Source organism: Clinocottus analis, unplaced genomic scaffold, assembly GCF_023055335.1.
Source record: "Clinocottus analis isolate CAN_PGR_092001 unplaced genomic scaffold, fCliAna1.0.p SCAF_53, whole genome shotgun sequence".
In the NCBI taxonomy this organism is placed as follows: domain Eukaryota; kingdom Metazoa; phylum Chordata; class Actinopteri; order Perciformes; family Cottidae; genus Clinocottus; species Clinocottus analis.
Window position 1 is genome coordinate 354,151 of NW_027176211.1, and position 22,500 is coordinate 376,650.

The 22,500-nt window shown below is 48.4% G+C and overlaps 3 protein-coding genes across 11 annotated transcripts in view; 2 read left to right on the plus strand and 1 right to left on the minus strand.

The window, feature by feature from the left end:
* The window catches only part of chek2 (checkpoint kinase 2), a 10,968-nt gene extending 10,776 nt beyond the window's left edge, over nucleotides 1-192 (plus strand). For all 4 annotated transcript variants that reach the window (XM_068601679.1, XM_068601678.1, XM_068601676.1 and 1 more), the window contains one exon: nucleotides 1-192. This exon is cut by the window's left edge and continues 62 nt beyond it. In XM_068601679.1, the coding sequence (XP_068457780.1) occupies nucleotides 1-109 (109 nt within the window). In that variant the 3' untranslated portion in view covers nucleotides 110-192.
* A 353-nt stretch (nucleotides 193-545) lies between these two features.
* LOC137803347 (putative uncharacterized protein BRD3OS) lies at nucleotides 546-1,878 on the plus strand. Of its 3 annotated transcripts, none has more exons than XM_068601729.1 (2): nucleotides 546-649; nucleotides 1,142-1,878. In XM_068601729.1, exon 2 carries the CDS (start codon nucleotides 1,150-1,152, stop codon nucleotides 1,453-1,455), a length of 306 nt encoding a protein of 101 aa, XP_068457830.1. In that variant the 5' UTR covers nucleotides 546-649; nucleotides 1,142-1,149; the 3' UTR covers nucleotides 1,456-1,878. The 3 variants fall into 3 exon arrangements, with proteins under 3 accessions (XP_068457830.1, XP_068457831.1, XP_068457828.1); XM_068601730.1 differs by having other exon boundaries at nucleotides 558-628; XM_068601727.1 differs by having other exon boundaries at nucleotides 564-649; nucleotides 1,075-1,878.
* A 3,392-nt stretch (nucleotides 1,879-5,270) lies between these two features.
* brd3b (bromodomain containing 3b) lies at nucleotides 5,271-22,376 on the minus strand. Of its 4 annotated transcripts, none has more exons than XM_068601659.1 (12): nucleotides 21,910-22,376; nucleotides 20,002-20,262; nucleotides 19,467-19,578; nucleotides 19,252-19,389; nucleotides 17,574-17,682; nucleotides 13,910-14,085; nucleotides 13,116-13,526; nucleotides 12,698-12,826; nucleotides 12,413-12,619; nucleotides 11,947-12,179; nucleotides 11,567-11,865; nucleotides 5,271-8,116 (listed from the first exon to the last, which is right to left on the minus strand). In XM_068601659.1, exons 2-12 carry the CDS (start codon nucleotides 20,091-20,093, stop codon nucleotides 7,998-8,000), a joined length of 2,025 nt encoding a protein of 674 aa, XP_068457760.1. In that variant the 5' UTR covers nucleotides 20,094-20,262; nucleotides 21,910-22,376; the 3' UTR covers nucleotides 5,271-7,997. The 4 variants fall into 4 exon arrangements, with proteins under 4 accessions (XP_068457760.1, XP_068457761.1, XP_068457759.1 ...); XM_068601660.1 differs by having other exon boundaries at nucleotides 12,437-12,619; nucleotides 17,565-17,682; XM_068601658.1 differs by having other exon boundaries at nucleotides 17,565-17,682.
* Between the last annotated feature and the right edge of the window lie 124 nt (nucleotides 22,377-22,500).

The window sequence follows — 22,500 nt, forward strand, 5'->3', positions numbered from 1 at the left end:
TGAAGGAGAAGAAGGAGACGAAGGAGACGAGCGTCCAGCTAAAAGGAGCCAAGCCCCACCCTCTGATCGAAAAAAACAGTCCGATGACGAACTTCCTGAAGTCATGTGATCAGGTCATGTGACTCTGCATGTCCACTACTGAAACACTGTAAATACAAGTTTGTCCTCCAATAAAGTACTTCATGTTTTTCACTGTTCGTTTCTGATTTTATTTACTTTCAAAATAAATAAAATTTAAACCTGTGATGAAGATGTGTTCAAGGGCCTCGGTGTGATAAAGATGTGTTCAAAGACCTCTGTGTGATGAAGATGTGTTCAAAGACCTCCGTGTGATGAAGTGCACATGTTATGTATTTGTACTTGTAGGTGGGCTTCCACAGCTTGTACTCATACTACTAGGATCTGAATACTTCTTCCAGCTTCGGCTGATGGTGCTGGTTCATATTTAACTCTACTGTCTTACTATTATGATTGTATTAGTTAAACTCGCCTGGTAGGAACCCGTGTTACTCGTCGTGTGTTCCGACCCGGACGCGGTTCATAGACACACCGTTGCTATTGGATGCAGCAGCAGCAGCTCTGGCGGTGCCATGCTAACGATGCTAACGATGCTAACATCGACTCACCCGTGAGAGAAAAGACACGAAACGTAACAGTTTATATTCTGACGCGTTTCCCCTATGACGTCATGACGTATGTATGCGTGACCTCGTGCGTTTATCTCCTGAGCTGACAGACGCTAACTGAGCTAACGGACGCTTCCGTTAGCTATATATATATATATATATATATATATATATATATATATATATATATATATATATAGAGAGAGAGAGAGAGAGAGAGAGAGAGAGAGAGAGAGAGAGAGAGAGAGAGAGAGAGAGAGAGAGAGAGATACATATATATATCTCTATATCTATATATACACACACATAGAGATCTATCTATCTTATATATATATCTAAATATCTATATAGATAGATAGATAGATAGATAGATAGATAGATAGATAGATAGATAGATAAAAACACAGTATTTGATATTTTAAAGTAAAGACCTGGTTTTCTGCTGAAGGTTCTCTTCTCTTCATCCTGGGATGGAGCCGGTCCGTCTCCTTTGGACCATTTCTGTCACCGTGCAGGTTTCAACATGTCGGACCCAGCTGCTGTAGAGGAACCGCCTGGTCCCGGTTCTCCTGGTCCCGGTTCTCCTGGTCCCTCTCGCCCCCCCCTGGCAGTGAAGGCCCTGTCGGAGGCCTTTGCCCGGCTGCGGTACCGGGACGCGTCCCTGCTGGTCTGGCAGCAGCAGCAGCAGGACCTGCAGGCGCCCCACACCTACCTGAGCCGCAGCCGGTCCGCCTGGTACAGCAGCTTCGGGAACCAGGCCGTGCTGGTCCGGGACCAGAAGAGCCTGCCGGATGCGGACGGGCGGTCCAGGATCTGCAGCGTCATGTAGAGCAGATCCAGAAACCCGAGCAGACCGGGGAAAGGGGGTAAAGCTCTGGTCTCGGAGGACCGCCTGGGTCTGAGGCCAGATAGAAGAAGACACACAGAGAGCCGCTAGGCATTGTGGGAAATGTATGATCTGTGAAGACTCCAGGTTCTGAACTACGACGAGTCCAACAGACCAGTTCAGCTTCTGCTGGTCTGGGTGAACAGAACCAGATCCTCTCTGGAGCGGGTTCTGAGCTCACTGACCAATCACAGGCAAGGATAGCTGTTCCAGACATTCTGTTAAGTTTATGAACCATGCGAAGTACTGGTGTTTATGCTGAGTAATAGTACACTGACTACTAGTACGCAGCGGAAATAGTACTGTGATTTCAGTTGTACATTCAGGTCTCTATGACAACGTCCGTTTAAAACTAATAAATGAAAAGCCGAGATCGTCAAAAGAAGTTTTGTGTCAATTATTCTCTCTTCACTCTCGTGATGTCATATAGTACCTGTACATCATGTAGTACCTGTACAACATATAGTACCTGTACATCATATAGTACCTGTACAACATATAGTACCTGTACATCATGTAGTACCTGTACAACATATAGTACCTGTACATCATGTAGTACCTGTACAACATATAGTACCTGTACATCATGTAGTACCTGTACAACATATAGTACCTGTACAACATGTAGTACCTGTACATCATGTAGTACCTGTACAACATATAGTACCTGTACAACATGTAGTACCTGTACATCATGTAGTACCTGTACAACATGTAGTACCTGTACATCATGTAGTACCTGTACAACATATAGTACCTGTACATCATGTAGTACCTGTACAACATATAGTACCTGTACATCATGTAGTACCTGTACAACATATAGTACCTGTACATCATGTAGTACCTGTACAACATATAGTACCTGTACATCATGTAGTACCTGTACAACATATAGTACCTGTACATCATGTAGTACCTGTACAACATATAGTACCTGTACATCATGTAGTACCTGTACAACATATAGTACCTGTACATCATGTAGTACCTGTACAACATATAGTACCTGTACATCATGTAGTACCTGTACAACATATAGTACCTGTACATCATGTAGTACCTGTACAACATATAGTACCTGTACAACATATAGTACCTGTACATCATGTAGTACCTGTACAACATATAGTACCTGTACAACATGTAGTACCTGTACATCATGTAGTACCTGTACAACATGTAGTACCTGTACATCATGTAGTACCTGTACATCATGTAGTACCTGTACATCATGTAGTACCTGTACAACATGTAGTACCTGTACAACATGTAGTACCTGTACAACATATAGTACCTGTACATCATGTAGTACCTGTACAACATATAGTACCTGTACATCATGTAGTACCTGTACAACATGTAGTACCTGTACAACATATAGTACCTGTACATCATGTAGTACCTGTACAACATGTAGTACCTGTACAACATGTAGTACCTGTACAACATATAGTACCTGTACATCCTGTGGTACCTGTACATCATGTAGTACCTGTACAACATGTAGTACCTGTACATCATGTAGTACCTGTACAACATATAGTACCTGTACATCCTGTGGTACCTGTACATCATGTAGTACCTGTACAACATGTAGTACCTGTACATCATGTAGTACCTGTACATCATGTAGTACCTGTACAACATGTAGTACCTGTACATCATGTAGTACCTGTACAACATATAGTACCTGTACATCCTGTGGTACCTGTACATCATGTAGTACCTGTACAACATGTAGTACCTGTACATCATGTAGTACCTGTACATCATGTAGTACCTGTACATCCTGTGGTACCTGTACATCAAATCGTATAAAAGTTATACATTTATTTGCATTTGTTTAAAAGTATTTGGTTAAAACCAGCAGGAAGTTGGTATAAAAGACACAGAATCGATCCCTCAGATTCGGCCTCTCCATCGTAACCTGATGACACAGAACACGTCTCAAGAACTTCTTTCACCTGCAGAACATTTAAACAATCAGACACATCCTGTCTCAAAACCATGCAGAAACGTTAATCCTTGCATTTGTTACTTCAAGACTAGATTACTGTAACTCCTCATCGTCAGGCTGCTCTGGTTCAGCCCTCTTGTCACCAGTTGATGCAGAATGCTGCAGCTCGTATACTAACGAGAAAAAGATCACATTACTCCTGTGTTGGCTGCTCTGCACTGGCTTCCTGTAAGATTTACAATTATATTTAAAATCCCTCTCCTCTCCTATAAAGCCTCAAATGGTGATGCATCATCATATCTTAAGAAGCTTACAGTCTCTTCAATGCACATTACTAACTCTACTTCTTTCCTGGAGCCTCTGGGCTTCCTTGCCTGAAGTGAACGCCTGAAGGCCGGGAGAAGGGGGCGTGGTCAGAGGAGACCAAACTCCAGCTCTTTGGCATCAACGTGTTTGGAGGAAGAAGAACGCTGACGAGAACCCCAAGAACACCGTCAAGGAGGAGACATGATGCTTTAGGGTTTTTCTCTGCTGATGGACCAGGAGGACCCGATCTTGGACCAGGACATCTGGTCCGCGACCTCCTTCCTTCAGCCAGGACATTGGAGACGGGTCTTGAGTGAGTCTTCAATTACGACAATAACCTAAAACCTACGGCAAAGGCCACAAAGAAGTAGCTCCATAAGAAGCACATGGAGGTCCTGGAGTAGCTCCAGAAGAAGCACATGAAGGTCCTGGAGTAGCTCCAGAAGAAGCACATGAAGGTCCTGGAGTAGCTCCAGAAGAAGCACATGAAGGTCCTGGAGTAGCTCCAGAAGAAGCACATGAAGGTCCTGGAGTAGCTCCAGAAGAAGCACATGAAGGTCCTGCAGTAGCTCCAGAAGAAGCACATGAAGGTCCTGGAGTAGCTCCAGAAGAAGCACATGAAGGTCCTGGAGTAGCTCCAGAAGAAGCACATGAAGGTCCTGGAGTGGCTCTAGAAGAAGCACATGGAGGTCCTGGAGTAGCTCCAGAAGAAGCACATGAAGGTCCTGGAGTAGCTCCAGAAGAAGCACATGGAGGTCCTGGAGTAGCTCCAGAAGAAGCACATGAAGGTCCTGGAGTAGCTCCAGAAGAAGCACATGAAGGTCCTGCAGTAGCTCCAGAAGAAGCACATGAAGGTCCTGGAGTAGCTCCAGAAGAAGCACATGAAGGTCCTGGAGTAGCTCCAGAAGAAGCACATGAAGGTCCTGGAGTGGCTCCAGAAGAAGCACATGAAGGTCCTGGAGTAGCTCCAGAAGAAGCACATGGAGGTCCTGGAGTAGCTCCAGAAGAAGCACATGGAGGTCCTGCAGTAGCTCCAGAAGAAGTACATGAAGGTCCTGGAGTAGCTCCAGAAGAAGCACATGGAGTTCCTGAACATACTGGTCCAGAGTCTCCAGACCTGAATCTCAGAGAACATCGAAAAAGGGAGCTGAAGCTTCCAGTGTCCCAGCGACAGCCCCAAGGCCTTCAGGACGTGGAGTGAACCACCTCATAGAGAACTTTTATATGTGATTTTCTGGATTGTGTTAAATATTTGATATAATAGTCTCTTTGTTCAAATAAACCTTCCATTAAAATTACAGCCGTTCATTTCTTAGTCAGCGGGCAACGGATCAAACTTCCTCCACTGTGTGTGTGTGTGTATATATTACACGTACATATGTATGTATACAGGTGTGTACACACAAAGGTGCATACACATATGCATGTGTACATGCACACACACACACACACACAGATATATACGTGTGTGAATGAGAGTCCAGTCAGCTGCTCAGTTTATGTGTTTATTTATGAAAACAAAGGAACTCAGAAAATAAGGGTCCATATCAGTAATTACATCAACGGTCCACTGGGGGCGCCTGCTCTCTAACCTCCGGCCTACTGAGCGACGCAGCGCTCACACACACGGAGGACGTACGGAGTGCATGCAAATACACAAAACCACTTCCTTTTCTTATTAAAATACAAAAATTAACTATTAGCATCGAAGCTCGACCGTCGACTAAAAACAGAGGCGGGTTACCATGGCAACGAGCCGTCTCACCGCCCGCCTGTCTGTCTGCCGCGAGGAGGCGGGCGCTCGGCCTCATTTATTGATCGCTTATCGATTAGTTCCTAGAATGTCTGTTTTTTTTTGTTTTTTAAAGTTTCTCAACACGTTTCGTCGTTCCGACGACAAAAAAAAAATACAAATGACATCCCATAATTAAAACGACTGAAACATCTCCATGACAACTGAGCAACTCCACCCCCCTCCCCCTATCAGGAGGAAGCAGACGCGTCACATGACCACGAGCGGGTCAAAGGTCAGGCGGGAGCAGACGCGTCACATGACCACGAGCGGGTCAAAGGTCAGGCGGGAGGAGCCGCGTCACATGGTCTGATCGAGCAGACTTGAAACTCCCGTGAGGTCACATGATAAGAAACCCACCAGTCAAAGTAAGCCTGGCTTAGCCCCGCCCCCATGAGCTCAGGGGTCATAGGTCAACCCGGGGCAGCAGCCAATCCGGTTGGACGAGAAAACAAAGTTCATGAAGGGTTCAAATCACAGGAAACAGAAAGAGGACTTTATTTTAAAAAGTAAATCGTCAGAAAAATAACAAAAATATAAAATGATGTATTTATTTCATACCTTTTTTATAAGTATTTGTTTACCCGCCAATTTAGTTTGAAAATCAGCTAAAATAAAAAAAAAGACTTTAAAATAAAGACAGAAAACTGTGTGTGTGTGTGTGTGTGTGTGTGTGTGTGTGTGTGTGTGTGTGTGTGTGTGTGTGTGTGTGTGTGTGTGTGTGTGTGTGTGAGAGAGAGAGAGAGAGGCGGGACAGAGACATTTTCTATAGAGAACCTTATAAGACACAAACAAGTTCAGCACTCAACCTGAAAATAAAAGACATGTAGTGTTAAAAGAAGAAGTTTGTCTTTGCTCTCCGTTGGCAGGGGGGGGGGGGGGGTCCCGGTCTCAGGGGGATTTTACTTTTGTTTATAAAAAAACATCTGTCAGACTTTTACTTTGAAAACCGGTCCATGATTTTCATTTTAATACAAAAATAATAATAATAATAATAATAATAATAATAATCTCCTGCAGGAAACCAACCGGATGAACGTTTAAAGAGCTCAACACTTCAGACGGATCAATAACCACCGATCAGACGGATCAATAACCACCGATCAGACGGATCAATAACCACCGATCAGACGGATCAATAACCACCGATCTGAAGCCTCATACAAATGAACCATGTCCACGTGACCAACTTTAAGGAGTTTGTGGTCCTCAGGTGTGTGAAGATGGCCCATCAGGTGGCCCACCAGGTGGTCTTCAGGTGGCCCACCAGGTGGTCTTCAGTTGGCCCACCAGGTGGTCTTCAGGTGGCCCACCAGGTGGTCTTCAGGTGGCCCATCAGGTGGCCCACCAGGTGGTCTTCAGGTGGCCCACCAGGTGGTCTTCAGTTGGCCCACCAGGTGGTCTTCAGGTGGCCCACCAGGTGGTCTTCAGGTGGCCCATCAGGTGGCCCACCAGGTGGCCCATCAGGTGGCCCATCAGGTGGCCCATCAGGTGGCCCATCAGGTGGCCCACCAGGTGGTCTTCAGGTGGCCCATCAGGTGTCCCACCAGGTGGTCTTCAGGTGGCCCATCAGGTGGCCCACCAGGTGGCCCATCAGGTGGTCTTCAGGTGGCCCACCAGAGGGCCCATCAGGTGGCCCTTCAGGCCGTCAAACAGCTCCATGAGGTTCAGGATTAACGGGGGTCTCTGATTGGCTCCCGTGAGTCTCTGACCGCGAAGACCAAAATGCGAGAAAACTATTTGCAGCTCAACTTCAGATCGATCAGAGACGTAAAACCCACTGAGATCTCCTCCTCCTCCATCATAGATGCTTCTGGAATGTTTTCAGAGGTCAGGGGTCACAGCCATCCCAGAAGAAGAAGAAAGCTGTTCAGAAAAGATCAGTACGACTACATGACAGACAGACAGGCAGACAGACAGAAAGTCTCTCCACCACATGTCTCCCCCCCTCTGGGAAAGTGTTGCTTTCTTCTTCTTCTTCTTCTTCTTCTTCTTCTTCTTCTTCTTCTTCTTCTTCGATCTGTTTGCATCCGCCAGGAAGAAAGAAAAAAAAACGACACTAGGAGCTAAAAAAACCTGTCAGCCTATTTACATACAGTCTCCAAGTCTGGGTGTGTGTAGTTTATGTTTGTTTATATATATGTGTGTGTGCGTGCGTGTGCGTGTGTGCGTGTGTGTGTGTGTGTGTGTGTGTGTGTGTATATTGTAAGAAGTTCAGAGTGTATCTCCTTTGTATTTTTTAGGATGGAAGTTTACATGGATGTGTGTGTTAGTGTGCATCTGCATGTGTTAACTGGATAGTGTGTGTGTATGTGTGTGTGAGTGTGTGTGCGTGTGTGTGTATAGAGTGGATAAACCTCTGTGTGTGTGATCAGTGTGTGTTCAGTAACATTTGTGTCAGTACTGTGAGTTTGTGTATGCATGTGTTCAGTCTGTGTCGGAGGAAGAGGAGGTTCCCGTTGAGGAGCTGTCATCAGAGGAGGAAGAGGAGCTGCCACTCAAGCGACTCGCCCCGCCTCCCGCCGCCCCGCCTCCGGCTGCCTTCTCTGGAGGGAGACACACACACACAGACACACACACACACACACACACACACACACACAGACACACACACACACACACACACACACACACACACACACACACGAATCAATGATATTCAACAACAAAGAGCATGCTCACAGGTGACGTGTACCTCTACTCGGGCACACATCCCCCAGGTGCTGGGGGACGTGTACCCCATTAGAGGTGCTGGGGGACGTGTACCCCATCAGAGGTGCTGGGGGACGTGTACCCCATTAGAGGTGCTGGGGGACGTGTACCCCATCAGAGGTGCTGGGGGACGTGTACCCCATCAGAGGTGCTGGGGGACGTGTACCCGAGTAGAGGTGCTGGGGGACGTGTACCCGAGTAGAGGTGCTGGGGGACGTGTACCCGAGTAGAGGTGCTGGGGGACGTGTACCCGAGTAGAGGTGCTGGGGGACGTGTACCCGAGTAGAGGTGCTGGGGGACGTGTACCCGAGTAGAGGTGCTGGGGGACGTGTACCCGAGTAGAGGTGCTGGGGGACGTGTACCCGAGTAGAGGTGCTGGGGGACGTGTACCCGAGTAGAGGTGCTGGGGGACGTGTACCCGAGTAGAGGTGCTGAGGGACGTGTACCCTAGTGTACCCGAGTAGAGGTGCTGAGGGACGTGTACCCTAGTGTACCCCATTAGAGGTGCTGAGGGACGTGTACCCTAGTGTACCCGAGTAGAGGTGCTGAGGGACGTGTACCCTAGTGTACCCCATTAGAGGTGCTGAGGGACGTGTACCCTAGTGTACCCGAGTAGAGGTGCTGAGGGACGTTTACCCGAGTAGAGGTGCTGGGGGACGTGTACCCGAGTAGAGGTGCTGAGGGACGTGTACCCTGGCAGAGGTGCTGAGGGACGTGTACCCTAGTGTACCCGAGTAGAGGTGCTGAGGGACGTGTACCCTAGTGTACCCGAGTAGAGGTGCTGAGGGACGTGTACCCTAGTGTACCCGAGTAGAGGTGCTGGGGGACGTGTACCCCATTAGAGGTGCTGGGGGACGTGTACCCCATTAGAGGTGCTGGGGGACGTGTACCCCATTAGAGGTGCTGGGGGACGTGTACCCCATTAGAGGTGCTGGGGGACGTGTACCCTAGTGTACCCGAGTAGAGGTGCTGAGGGACGTGTACCCTAGTGTACCCGAGTAGAGGTGCTGAGGGACGTGTACCCGAGTAGAGGTGCTGAGGGACGTGTACCCGAGTAGAGGTGGTGAAGGACGTGTACCCGAGTAGAGGTGCTGAGGGACGTGTACCCGAGTAGAGGTGCTGGGGGACGTGTACCCGAGTAGAGGTGCTGGGGGATGTGTACCCGAGTAGAGATGCTGAGGGATGTGTACCCGAGTAGAGATGCTGAGGGACGTGTACCCTAGTCTACCCGAGTAGAGGTGCTGGGGAACGTGTACCCTAGTAGAGGTGCTGGGGGATGTGTACCCTAGTGGAGGCGCTGGGTGACGTGTACCCGAGTGGAGGCGCTGGGTGACGTGTACCCGAGTGGAGGCGCTGGGTGACGTGTACCCGAGTGGTGGCGCTGGGGGACGTGTACCCGAGTGGTGGCGCTGGGGGACGTGTACCCGAGTGGAGGTGCTGGGGGACGTGTACCCTAGTAGAGGTGCTGGGGGACGTGTACCCTAGTAGAGGTGCTGGGGGATGTGTACCCGAGTAGAGGTGCTGAGGGACGTGTACCCTAATGTACCCGAGTAGAGGTTCTGAGGGACGTGTACCCTAGCAGAGGTGCTGAGGGACGTGTACCCGAGTAGAGGTGCTGAGGGACGTGTACCCGAGTAGAGGTGCTGAGGGACGTGTACCCGAGTAGAGGTGCTGAGGGACGTGTACCCGAGTAGAGGTGCTGAGGGACGTGTACCCGAGTAGAGGTGCTGAGGGATGTGTACCCGAGTAGAGATGCTGAGGGATGTGTACCCGAGTAGAGATGCTGAGGGACGTGTACCCTAATGTACCTGAGTAGAGGTGCTGAGGGACGTGTACCCGAGTAGAGGTGCTGAGGGACGTGTACCTTAGTAGAGGTGCTGAGGGACGTGTACCCTAGTCTACCCGAGTAGAGGTGTTGGGGGACGTGTACCCGAGTAGAGGTGCTGGGGACGTGTACCCGAGTAGAGGTGCTGGGGGACGTGTACCCGAGTAGAGGTGCTGGGGGACGTGTACCCGAGTAGAGGTGCTGGGGGACGTGTACCCGAGTAGAGGTGCTGGGGGACGTGTACCCGAGTAGAGGTGCTGAGGGACGTGTACCCGAGTAGAGGTGCTGAGGGACGTGTACCCGAGTAGAGGTGCTGAGGGACGTGTACCCGAGTAGAGGTGCTGAGGGACGTGTACCCGAGTAGAGGTGCTGAGGGACGTGTACCCGAGTAGAGGTGCTGGGGGATGTGTACCCGAGTAGAGATGCTGAGGGACGTGTATCCTAATGTACCTAAGTAGAGGTGGTGAGGGACGTGTACCCTGGCAGAGGTGCTGAGGGACGTGTACCCGAGTAGAGGTGCTGAGGGACGTGTACCTTAGTAGAGGTGCTGAGGGACGTGTACCTTAGTAGAGGTGCTGAGGGACGTGTACCCTAGTCTACCCGAGTAGAGGTGCTGGGGAACGTGTACCCTAGTAGAGGTGCTGGGGGATGTGTACCCGAGTGGAGGCGCTGGGTGACGTGTACCCGAGTGGAGGCGCTGGGTGACGTGTACCCGAGTGGAGGCGCTGGGTGACGTGTACCCGAGTGGTGGCGCTGGGTGACGTGTACCCGAGTGGAGGTGCTGGGGGACGTGTACCCGAGTGGAGGTGCTGGGGGACGTGTACCCGAGTGGAGGTGCTGGGGGACGTGTACCCTAGTAGAGGTGCTGAGGGACGTGTACCCTAATGTACCCGAGTAGAGGTTCTGAGGGACGTGTACCCTAGCAGAGGTGCTGAGGGACGTGTACCCGAGTAGAGGTGCTGAGGGACGTGTACCCTAATGTACCCGAGTAGAGGTTCTGAGGGACGTGTACCCTAGCAGAGGTGCTGAGGGACGTGTACCCGAGTAAAGGTGCTGGGGGACGTGTACCCGAGTAGAGGTGCTGGGGGACGTGTACCCTAGTAGAGGTGCTGGGGGACGTGTACCCGAGTGGAGGTGCTGGGGGACGTGTACCCGAGTGGAGGTGCTGGGGGACGTGTACCCGAGTGGAGGTGCTGGGGGACGTGTACCCGAGTAGAGGTGCTGGGGGACGTGTACCCGAGTAGAGGTGCTGGGGGACGTGTACCCGAGTAGAGGTGCTGAGGGACGTGTACCCGAGTAGAGGTGCTGGGGGATGTGTACCCTAGTAGAGTCATGTCCAAGCACTGGTTTCCAGGAAGGAATGACTCCGTTTAACAGTCGTTTAACAGCAGTAATTTCTTTCAAACCTCCCTGATGGTATGGTATTCAGATATTAGCAGTACAAGTACTCGGTACTTACGCAGTAGCTTCCTCTGCTTCTTTTGAAGGCAGGACTTGACGTAGCGCTCCAGCTCTCTAAGTGTGGAGGGTTTAAGGGTTTCGAAGTCTATCTCGATCTCGTCGGGGTTCGAGTCCCTCAGCGACGGCTCTCTGGACTGGATGATGTGGACGACGCGGCCCAGCTTCTCCCCCGGCAGCCGGTTTATATCCAGGCTCAGCTGGCGCTTCTCGTCGTACGACATCGGCAGAGAGGACTCCTCGCCGTCGTCACCGTTAGCAGAGCCGGCGCCCGACGCCTTGCTCCCTTTCTTAGGTTGCCTGGAAACCGACAAGAGAGTCAATGGGATTGTTCAAACTCCAAATTAAATTTCACTCCCAACAGAACGATGACGAATTTACCTCGTGGCGGTCACCGTGCTGTTGGCTTTCCTGGCTGGCGCTTTCTTCTGATTGGCTGGTTTTGGCTGTTGAGCGGCAGCTTTGGGCTTTTTCTCTTCTTCCATCTTGCCCTTGTTCCCTTTGTCTTTCTCCTTGTCTTTCTTCTTCTCCTTGTCTTTCTTTTCTTTCTTCTTCTTTGGCTTGCTGACTGGAGCCTGGGATAGGACAGCCAGCTGCTCGTGCACCGCCTTCAACTGATGGAATATACTAACTATCAATACCTTTAACCTCAGCTCAGCATCTAGAAACGCCTTCAGCGGGTACATTATTCATGACACGGCTAAAATCACACATTATTACGTAGGATCAGAATTATCAAACATTCATTGCATATCAAAAATTTACAATTTAACAAAAAATTACATCAACAGAATTTCATTCAATCTACAATGATAATAAAAAAGAAGAAAACCAGGATGTTCTTGACCTGTGATTGGTCGGCAGCACCAACCTGCTCCTGTAGCTCAGCCAATCGCGTGGCTCGCTCCTCCTCTGAGTCGGACGATTCGTCGGAGGAGGAGTTGTTGCTGCTGTCAGAGGAGGCGGTGCTTTTACTGACCAATGGTGTTGTCGATGGGACTGATGCCTCCAGGCCCTCATCGGGGATCTTAGCGAAACGCATCTCAAACACGTCCTGAGGAGAGAGATCCATATTACCGACGGCCGCCGCCACCAGGTTCTGATGGTTCTGGAAGGTTCCGCAGGTTCTTACCTGAAGCTTACGGGCCATGGCCACCACCTCGTGGTCTGGAGGGTTGTACTTGTAACAGTTGGAGAACATTAACCTGACATCGGTCGCAAAGCTTTGAGGGTCACTGTACTCTGTTTTATCCATCTTTTTCTGTCGGGGGGAAGAAACAAAAAGATATAAAAAAACCTCATAATGAAGACTTCTGTGTCTCGTTCAGTAACGCGTAGGAACCGTCGGTCACGGCTCGTGCTGAGGGTTCCTTCACAGAGGCGCCCTGCGGTTCGCTCCTGCTGCTGGGTCACGCTGATCCACCAGTCCGAAGTTTAAAGTTAGAGTAAGTTTAAATCCGTCTTTTCTTGGATCCACACAGGATCACGGAACAGCCGACTGCCCTGAGTGCGGCGTGTTGTGGCGTCATGGCGGCGAGCGCGTGACCTACCCGCACGGTGCTGAGGTCCATGGGGTGCTTGATGATGTCGTGGTAGTCGTGCAGCTCCAGGGCCTCGGCGTCCACCGGCTTGTAGAAGGGCCAGGCGTAGGCGGCGTGCTTCTTGGAGAGCATCTCCTTCAGGATGGCGTCGCAGTGCTTCATCTGCTCACCCAGCTTCCCGCCCTTGCTCCTGCCGGCTCCGGCTCCTCCTCCTCCGGCTCCGCCTCCTCCTACCTCGCTCACCGCCACCTCCTCCACTGTCTCCCTTCGGGTCTTAGCGGGCCGGGCGGCGGCCTCGCGGCGGGACGAGCCCAGCTTGGGCGGCTTGGCGTCCTGAGCGGAGGGAGAGTCGGCGCGGCCGGCGGAGATGGCCGACGTGGTGGGGGTGGTGGTGTCGGCTTTCCTCTTCACGCCTTTCTTCTGTTGGAGAGACAGACAGGTGTGTGTGAGGGAGGGAGGTGTCAAGGTTTGTCTTTTTTAAGCGGCTGCGCTTTAAGAAGTCTGGTCCTGTGTGACCGGCCCCTCAGGCCCCTCACCTCAGAATCTACCTCGTCATTAACGGAAGCGTTAGCTAATAACTTTTCACCGGAGCGTTAGCGACCTGCGTTAGCTAGCGGGCTAACGTCGCGTTCTCTCCTGCTGTGTTCAATGACTCAACTCATCAAGCTGTAGCTAACGTTAGCTAGGTCTATGTCAACAGAGCTCCTGGGTAACTTAACTAAGGTAGAACGAGAGAGAGACAGGTAGAAAGAGAGAGAGACAGGTAGAAAGAGAGAGAGACAGGTAGAACCAAAAACTGTTACCTTGACGACGGGCTGTGCGGACGGCATCATGGTTGCCGGGGGCTGCGGGGCCAAGACGGGGGGCGTGGCCTGCACAGGAGTGGGCGTGGTCGAGATGACAGGCGTCTGAGAGGGGGACGGGGACGGGTAGGAGGGCGGGGGAGGGGGGGAGGCCGGGGAGGCCGCCTGCTGGCTCACTGAGACACAAAGTACTGCCGTAAGTACCACAAAGTACTGCAGCAAGTACCACAAAGTACTGCAGCAAGTACCACAAAGTACTGCAGCAAGTACCACAAAGTACTGCAGCAAGTACCACAAAGTACTGCAGCAAGTACCACAAAGTACTGCAGCAAGTACCACAAAGTACTGCAGCAAGTCCCACAAAGTACTGCAGCAAGTCCCACAAAGTACTACAGCAAGTCCCACAAAGTACTACAGCAAGTCCCACAGTACTGTAGTCAGAGATGGGCAGTATTTCTGTTACTTGTATTTGAAATACGTATTTCAGGTATTTTGTATTTCATAGGGCCGATAAAACACAGAATGTAATTTCTAACAAAATACTTTAGTGGTGTATTTTGTATTTAAAATACTCAAAATACTTTCTCCAGGAATATGAAACAGCGTATTGTCCAGGAGACACCGAGTGTGTTAACCAGCGTGACGTGTGATGTGTGATGTGGGTCTGGCTACACAGCCTGTTGTGTTATAGACATGGTGACGTTATAATGTCAAGCTCGCGGTCAATGCTAACATGCTAATGACGCTAGCTTGCTGTCTAGGCTAATGCATAGCCAATGTTTAGCAATTTAGCTTACCAGTGGAGTAGCTAGCAAGAGGAAGATATGAAGCTTGTATGTTCATAACTCATCAAGAGACGTCTGAACGGCTGATCTGTGCATCTTCTCAATGTGAATGTCTTCATGCAAATCAATATATAATATCAATATATAGTCAATATATAGTCAATATATAGTCAATATATAGTCAATAAATAATCAATATATAGTCAATATATAGTCAATAAATAATCAATATATAGTCAATATATAATGAATATATAGTCAATATATAATCAATATATAATGAATATATAAGCAATATATAGTCAATAAATAATGAATATATAATTAATAAATAATGAATATATAGTCAATATATAATGAATATATCGTCAATAAATAATCAATAGATCACGTCATTGTAGTTCAGGTAGCCTGCAGGCTCTGACGGGAGACGTGTGTGAACGTCATCATCGAGCTTTGTGTGACTGTTGTTGTGCGTTCAGAGTTGTGTACTTAATACAACATGAAGCCTCAACGCTCTGCCATGAAGTATTTCCTGTATTTTAAATACATGTATCATACTTTGTTACATTTTCTGGCAATAGTATTTTGTATTTTAGTTTAATACATTTATTTGAGGGGTATTTTGTGTCAAAATACATTTTGATTTATTTTTGCCCAACTCTGCCTGTAGTACTACTACTGCAGTACACTCCTGTAGTACTACTACTGCAGTACACTCCTGTAGTACTACTACTGCAGTACACTCCTGTAGTACTAGTACTGCAGTACACTCCTGTAGTACTAGTACTGCAGTACACTCCTGTAGTACTAGTACTGCAGTACACTCCTGTAGTACTACTACTGCAGTACACTCCTGTAGTACTAGTACTGCAGTACACTCCTGTAGTACTAGTACTGCAGTACACTCCTGTAGTACTAGTACTGCAGTACACTCCTGTAGTACTAGTACTGCAGTACACTCCTGTAGTACTAGTACTGCAGTACACTCCTGTAGTACTAGTACTGCAGTACACTCCTGTAGTACTACTACTGCAGTACACTCCTGTAGTACTACTACTGCAGTACACTCCTGTAGTACTAGTACTGCAGTACACTCCTGTAGTACTACTACTGCAGTACACTCCTGTAGTACTAGTACTGCAGTACACTCCTGTAGTACTAGTACTGCAGTACACTCCTGTAGTACTAGTACTGCAGTACACTCCTGTAGTACTAGTACTGCAGTACACTCCTGTAGTACTACTACTGCAGTACACTCCTGTAGTACTAGTACTGCAGTACACTCCTGTAGTACTAGTACTGCAGTACACTCCTGTAGTACTAGTACTGCAGTACACTCCTGTAGTACTAGTCCTGTAGTACTAGTACTGCAGTACACTCCTGTAGTACTAGTACTGCAGTACACTCCTGTAGTACTAGTACTGCAGTACACTCCTGTAGTACTAGTACTGCAGTACACTCCTGTAGTACTAGTACTGCAGTACACTCCTGTAGTACTAGTACTGCAGTACACTCCTGTAGTACTAGTACTGCAGTACACTCCTGTAGTACTAGTCCTGTAGTACTAGTACTGCAGTACACTCCTGTAGTACTAGTACTGCAGTACACTCCTGTAGTACTAGTACTGCAGTACACTCCTGTAGTACTAGTACTGCAGTACACTCCTGTAGTACTAGTACTGCAGTACACTCCTGTAGTACTAGTACTGCAGTACACTCCTGTAGTACTAGTACTGCAGTACACTCCTGTAGTACTAGTACTGCAGTACACTCCTGTAGTACTAGTACTGCAGTACACTCCTGTAGTACTAGTACTGCAGTACACTCCTGTAGTACTAGTACTGCAGTACACTCCTGTAGTACTAGTACTGCAGTACACTCCTGTAGTACTACTACTGCAGTACACTCCTGTAGTACTAGTACTGCAGTACACTCCTGTAGTACTAGTACTGCAGTACACTCCTGTAGTACTAGTACTGCAGTACACTCCTGTAGTACTAGTCCTGTAGTACTAGTACTGCAGTACACTCCTGTAGTACTAGTACTGCAGTACACTCCTGTAGTACTAGTACTGCAGTACACTCCTGTAGTACTAGTACTGCAGTACACTCCTGTAGTACTAGTACTGCAGTACACTCCTGTAGTACTAGTACTGCAGTACACTCCTGTAGTACTAGTACTGCAGTACACTCCTGTAGTACTAGTACTGCAGTACACTCCTGTAGTACTAGTACTGCAGTACACTCCTGTAGTACTAGTACTGCAGTACACTCCTGTAGTACTAGTACTGCAGTACACTCCTGTAGTACTACTACTGCAGTACACTCCTGTAGTACTAGTACTGCAGTACACTCCTGTAGTACTAGTACTGCAGTACACTCCTGTAGTACTAGTACTGCAGTACACTCCTGTAGTACTAGTCCTGTAGTACTAGTACTGCAGTACACTCCTGTAGTACTAGTACTGCAGTACACTCCTGTAGTACTAGTACTGCAGTACACTCCTGTAGTACTAGTACTGCAGTACACTCCTGTAGTACTAGTACTGCAGTACACTCCTGTAGTACTAGTACTGCAGTACACTCCTGTAGTACTAGTACTGCAGTACACTCCTGTAGTACTACTACTGCAGTACACTCCTGTAGTACTAGTACTGCAGTACACTCCTGTAGTACTAGTACTGCAGTACACTCCTGTAGTACTAGTACTGCAGTACACTCCTGTAGTACTAGTCCTGTAGTACTAGTACTGCAGTACACTCCTGTAGTACTAGTACTGCAGTACACTCCTGTAGTACTAGTACTGCAGTACACTCCTGTAGTACTAGTACTGCAGTACACTCCTGTAGTACTAGTACTGCAGTACACACCTCTCTTGCCTTTGGGCGCCGGCGGCAGCAGAGCGACTTCTTCTTGAGGCATCTGGGAAACTTTCTGCAGGAAGATCTTCTCCAGAGCCTGAGCCATGAGCACGATGTCGTCTGTGGGCTGCAACAGACACACAACGGTGAGGCACAACGGTGACACACAACACAATGACACACAACACAACGGTGACACACAACACAACGGTGACACACAACACAATGACACACAACGGTGACACACAACACAATGACACACAACACAACGGTGACACACAACACAATGACACACAACACAACGGTGACACACAACACAATGACACACAACACAACGGTGACACACAACACAATGACACACAACACAACGGTGACACACAACACAATGACACACAACACAACGGTGACACACAACACAGCAGAGACGCACACAAAGGGTTTCAAGTGTGCTCTGCAGCATGAAAGTACACCTTGTACCTTGTTGTAGATGTAGTACTAGTACCTTGTTCAGTGTAGTACTAGTACCTTGTTCAGTGTAGTACTAGTACCTTGTTGTAGATGTAGATGTACTAGTACCTTGTTGTAGATGTAGATGTACTAGTACCTTGTTGTAGATGTAGATGTACTAGTACCTTGTTGTAGATGTAGATGTACTAGTACCTTGTTGTAGATGTAGATGTACTAGTACCTTGTTGTAGATGTAGATGTACTAGTACCTTGTTGTAGATGTAGATGTACTAGTACCTTGTTGTAGATGTAGATGTACTAGTACCTTGTTGTAGATGTAGTATTAGTACCTTGTTCAGTGTAGTACTAGTACCTTGTTGTAGATGTAGATGTAGTAGTACCTTGATGTAGATGTAGTAGTACCTTGTTGTAGATGTAGTAGTACTAGTACCTTGATGTAGATGTACTAGTACCTTGATGTAGATGTACTAGTACCTTGTTGTAGATGTACTAGTACCTTGTTGTAGATGTACTAGTACCTTGTTGTAGATGTACTAGTACCTTGTTGTAGATGTAGTAGTACTAGTACCTTGATGTAGATGTACTAGTACCTTGATGTAGATGTACTAGTACCTTGTTGTAGATGTACTAGTACCTTGATGTAGATGTACTAGTACCTTGATGTAGATGTACTAGTACCTTGTTGTAGATGTAGTAGTACCTTGTTGTAGATGTAGTAGTACCTTGTTGTAGATGTAGTAGTACCTTGTTGTAGATGTAGTAGTACCTTGTTGTAGATGTAGTAGTACCTTGTTGTAGATGTAGTAGTACCTTGATGTACATGTAGTAGTACCTTGTTGTAGATGTAGTAGTACCTTGATGTAGATGTAGTAGTACCTTGATGTAGATGTAGTAGTACCTTGATGTAGATGTACTAGTACCTTGTTGTAGATGTAGTAGTACCTTGATGTAGATGTACTAGTACCTTGTTGTAGATGTAGTAGTACCTTGATGTAGATGTAGTAGTACCTTGATGTAGATGTAGTAGTACCTTGATGTAGATGTAGTAGTACCTTGTTGTAGATGTAGTAGTACCTTGTTGTAGATGTAGTAGTACCTTGTTGTAGATGTAGTAGTACCTTGTTGTAGATGTAGTAGTACCTTGTTGTAGATGTAGTAGTACCTTGTTGTAGATGTAGTAGTACCTTGATGTAGATGTAGTAGTACCTTGATGTAGATGTAGTAGTACCTTGTTGTAGATGTAGCAGTTGGTGAACATGGTGTTGAAGTCCTGCATGGCCTCACTGGCGCTCCAGTAGTAGTTGTTCTCCAGACGCTTCTTGATGGTTCCCATGTCCATCGGGTTCTTGATCACCTTGTGGTAGTCCTGGAAACACGGACATGATTAGCATAGCTTAGCTTAGCGGGTTCTGCGGCTTAAAGCACGAGAGAAGAAGAACTCACCGCTAAGCAGAGCTTGATGGCGTCGACCGGCTGATAGAACGGCCACGCGAACTGATGCTTCCACAGAGTCTTCACCACCACGTTCTGCATGTACTGCAGCTGGTTGGTCTTCCTGAAGGACACACACACACACACACACACATTACACACACACACACACACACACAGAGTTACTGCATGTACTGCAGCTGGTTGGTCTTCCTGAAGGACACACACACACACACACACACACATTACACACACACACACACACAGAGTTACTGCATGTACTGCAGCTGGTTGGTCTTCCTGAAGGACACACACACACACACACACACACACACACACATTATACACACACACACACACTATACACACACACACACTATACACACACAGAGTTACTGCATGTACTGCAGCTGGTTGGTCTTCCTGAAGGAGAGAAACTCCATATTTACAACATGGTGACAACATTGTTTCAGTGACAGAAGACTCTGTGAGGTGGGCGTGTCCTCAGCAAGGTGGGTGTGTCTTCAGCAAGGTGGGCGTGTCTTACCTGCCGGGCTTGGCGGCATTGGTGACCTCAGGGGGCAACGGGTTGGTGAGGGTGGGGGGACTGGGGGGCGCAGCCTCGGGGGCGTCCGACATGTTGGACGAGGGGGACGCAGCAATGCACTGTGGGAAGGCAGTGTCTGACCTCAAGGGAAACTACTCCCGTGGTCTGAGGTGGGCGTGAGTGTGTGTGCTCAGTTCAGCTGGTGGTGTCGACTCTTCAGCTTGATGTTTCCTCCGAGGAGACAATCGCCCATCGCACAACCTGAGAGACAAAGAGAAGTTATCAAAAAACTAAGCTAACGTTAGCATCAGACGTCTAGATTGCAAGCAATCAGAGAAAACAACTAAGCTTTGCATCAGACATATGGATCTCAAGCTACCAGAGAAACATGCTAATGTTAGCATTAAACATATGGACCTTAAGCTACCAGAGAAAAAAAGCTAATGTTAGCATCAGACATATGAATCTCAAGCTACCAGAGAAACAAGCTAATGTTAGCATCAGACATATGGATCTCAAGCTACCAGAGAAACAAGCTAATGTTAGCATCAGACATATGGATCTCAAGCTACCAGAGAAACAAGCTAATGTTAGCATCAGACATATGGATCTCAAGCTACCAGAGAAACATGCTAATGTCAGCATTAAACATATGGACCTCAAGCTACCAGAGAAAAAAAAGCTAATGTTAGCATCAGACATATGAATCTCAAGCTACCAGAGAAACAAGCTAATGTTAGCATCAGACATATGACTCTCAACTGGTCGACACATTCTGAGGTCACATGAGCAGCAGAGTATTAATCATGATGAACATAATGTGTAAAATATTCTGTATCAATACTTCCACTTTTAATCCGCTTCAAGTTTCTCTCGATCATCAACTGAAGTATAAATATGAAGTATTCGTACTTCAGTATTTCTCATTGTATTTTTATTCCATTAGGTTTACTTAATTAAAAACACTACACCATGTTAACGAATAAATATGAAGTATTCCCTCAGATTAAAGTACAGTAAGTACATCAAATGCATCAATATTTACTACAACAATATACTTCACTACTGAAAGTACAACCTGGAACTTTTACTGTCTCAGAGTACTTGTGTACTAGTACTGACTGCAGCTCTGAGGCTCCTCTAGATGTCTGTAGGAGCCTCAGAGCCCAGAACCTGGACCCAAGCTGCTGCTGCCACTCCACAGAGCCTGGATCCACAGAGTCTAGATCCACAGAGCCTGGATCCACAGAGCCTGGATCCACAGAGCCTGGATCCACAGAATCCAGATCCACAGAATCCAGATCCACAGAATCCAGATCTACAAAGCCTGGATCCACAGTCTGGATCCACAGAGCCCGGATCCACAGAGCCCGGATCCACAGAGCCCGGATCCACAGAGCCCGGATCCACAGAATCTAGATCCACAAAGCCTGGATCCACAGAGTCTAGATCCACAGAGCCCGGATCCACTGAGTCTAGATCCACTGAGACTAGATCCACAGAGCCTGGATCCACAGAGCCTGGATCCACAGAGCCTGGATCCACATAATCCAGATCCACAGAATCCAGATCCACAAAGCCTGGAACCACAGAGTCTAGATCCACAGAGCCCGGATCCACAGAGCCTGGAACACACAGATCCCGGGTCTGCATGCGGCTAACTAACGAGCTAACGGCTACCAGACACCGCTGTGACCAACTAAACTCCCTAAATCCGGATCAACAGAGTCCGCATCCACAGACAGACCCGGGTCTTGGCGGCCGGAGGACCCGGACCAGCTCGCGCACGCGGCTCACCTGCTCAGGTGCCGCTCAGGTGCGCGTGTTCTCACAAACATCGTTCTCGCTTTAAAAAGATGGCGGGCAGAAGAGCAGCTAGCTGCGAGCTAACGGAGCTAGGTTACTTACCGAACACGGAAATGTCGTAAATAGTCTGGATATCAACGTCGTTGCCGTGTGCGCGCGGAGTTGAGGGGGGCTCTCCCCGCTGGCTCGGTACCGGGCTCGGTACCGGGAGGATCGCGCGCGCTCACGGAGCCGCTTGCGCGCAGAACGTTCCCGCGAGCTAATGAGCCGTTAGCCTGTTAGCTGAGCTTTGTCTGAAGGCGCCGAGCGGCCAGTCCGCATCCCGCACCATCCCGCACGGCCCGCACGGCCTCCGCTGCTTTACCGCTCCTCTCGCGCTCCTCAGCCGCCGGTAAGCCTCCGGTACAGCGCGGAGATGCGTCTTTACGTCGGGCTCGGTGCTCCGGGACGTCCTGCGGGCCGCAGTCGGGTTTAATGGGAGCTTTTTTTATTTAGCGAAGTAGCATAATAGATGAGTTATCAGCTGTCTCCTGTCTGCGCAGGCGCAGTGGCGAACGGCATCGTAGATGTTGTTGTGACGGGATTGGCTGGTCGGGCGCGTGAGGCACGCTGATTGGCTGAGGGGCGCTCGCAGGGCGGGGCAGAGTGAAGCGCTGTGATTCTCCGCTGGATCAGAATGGCGCCGTCAACGGC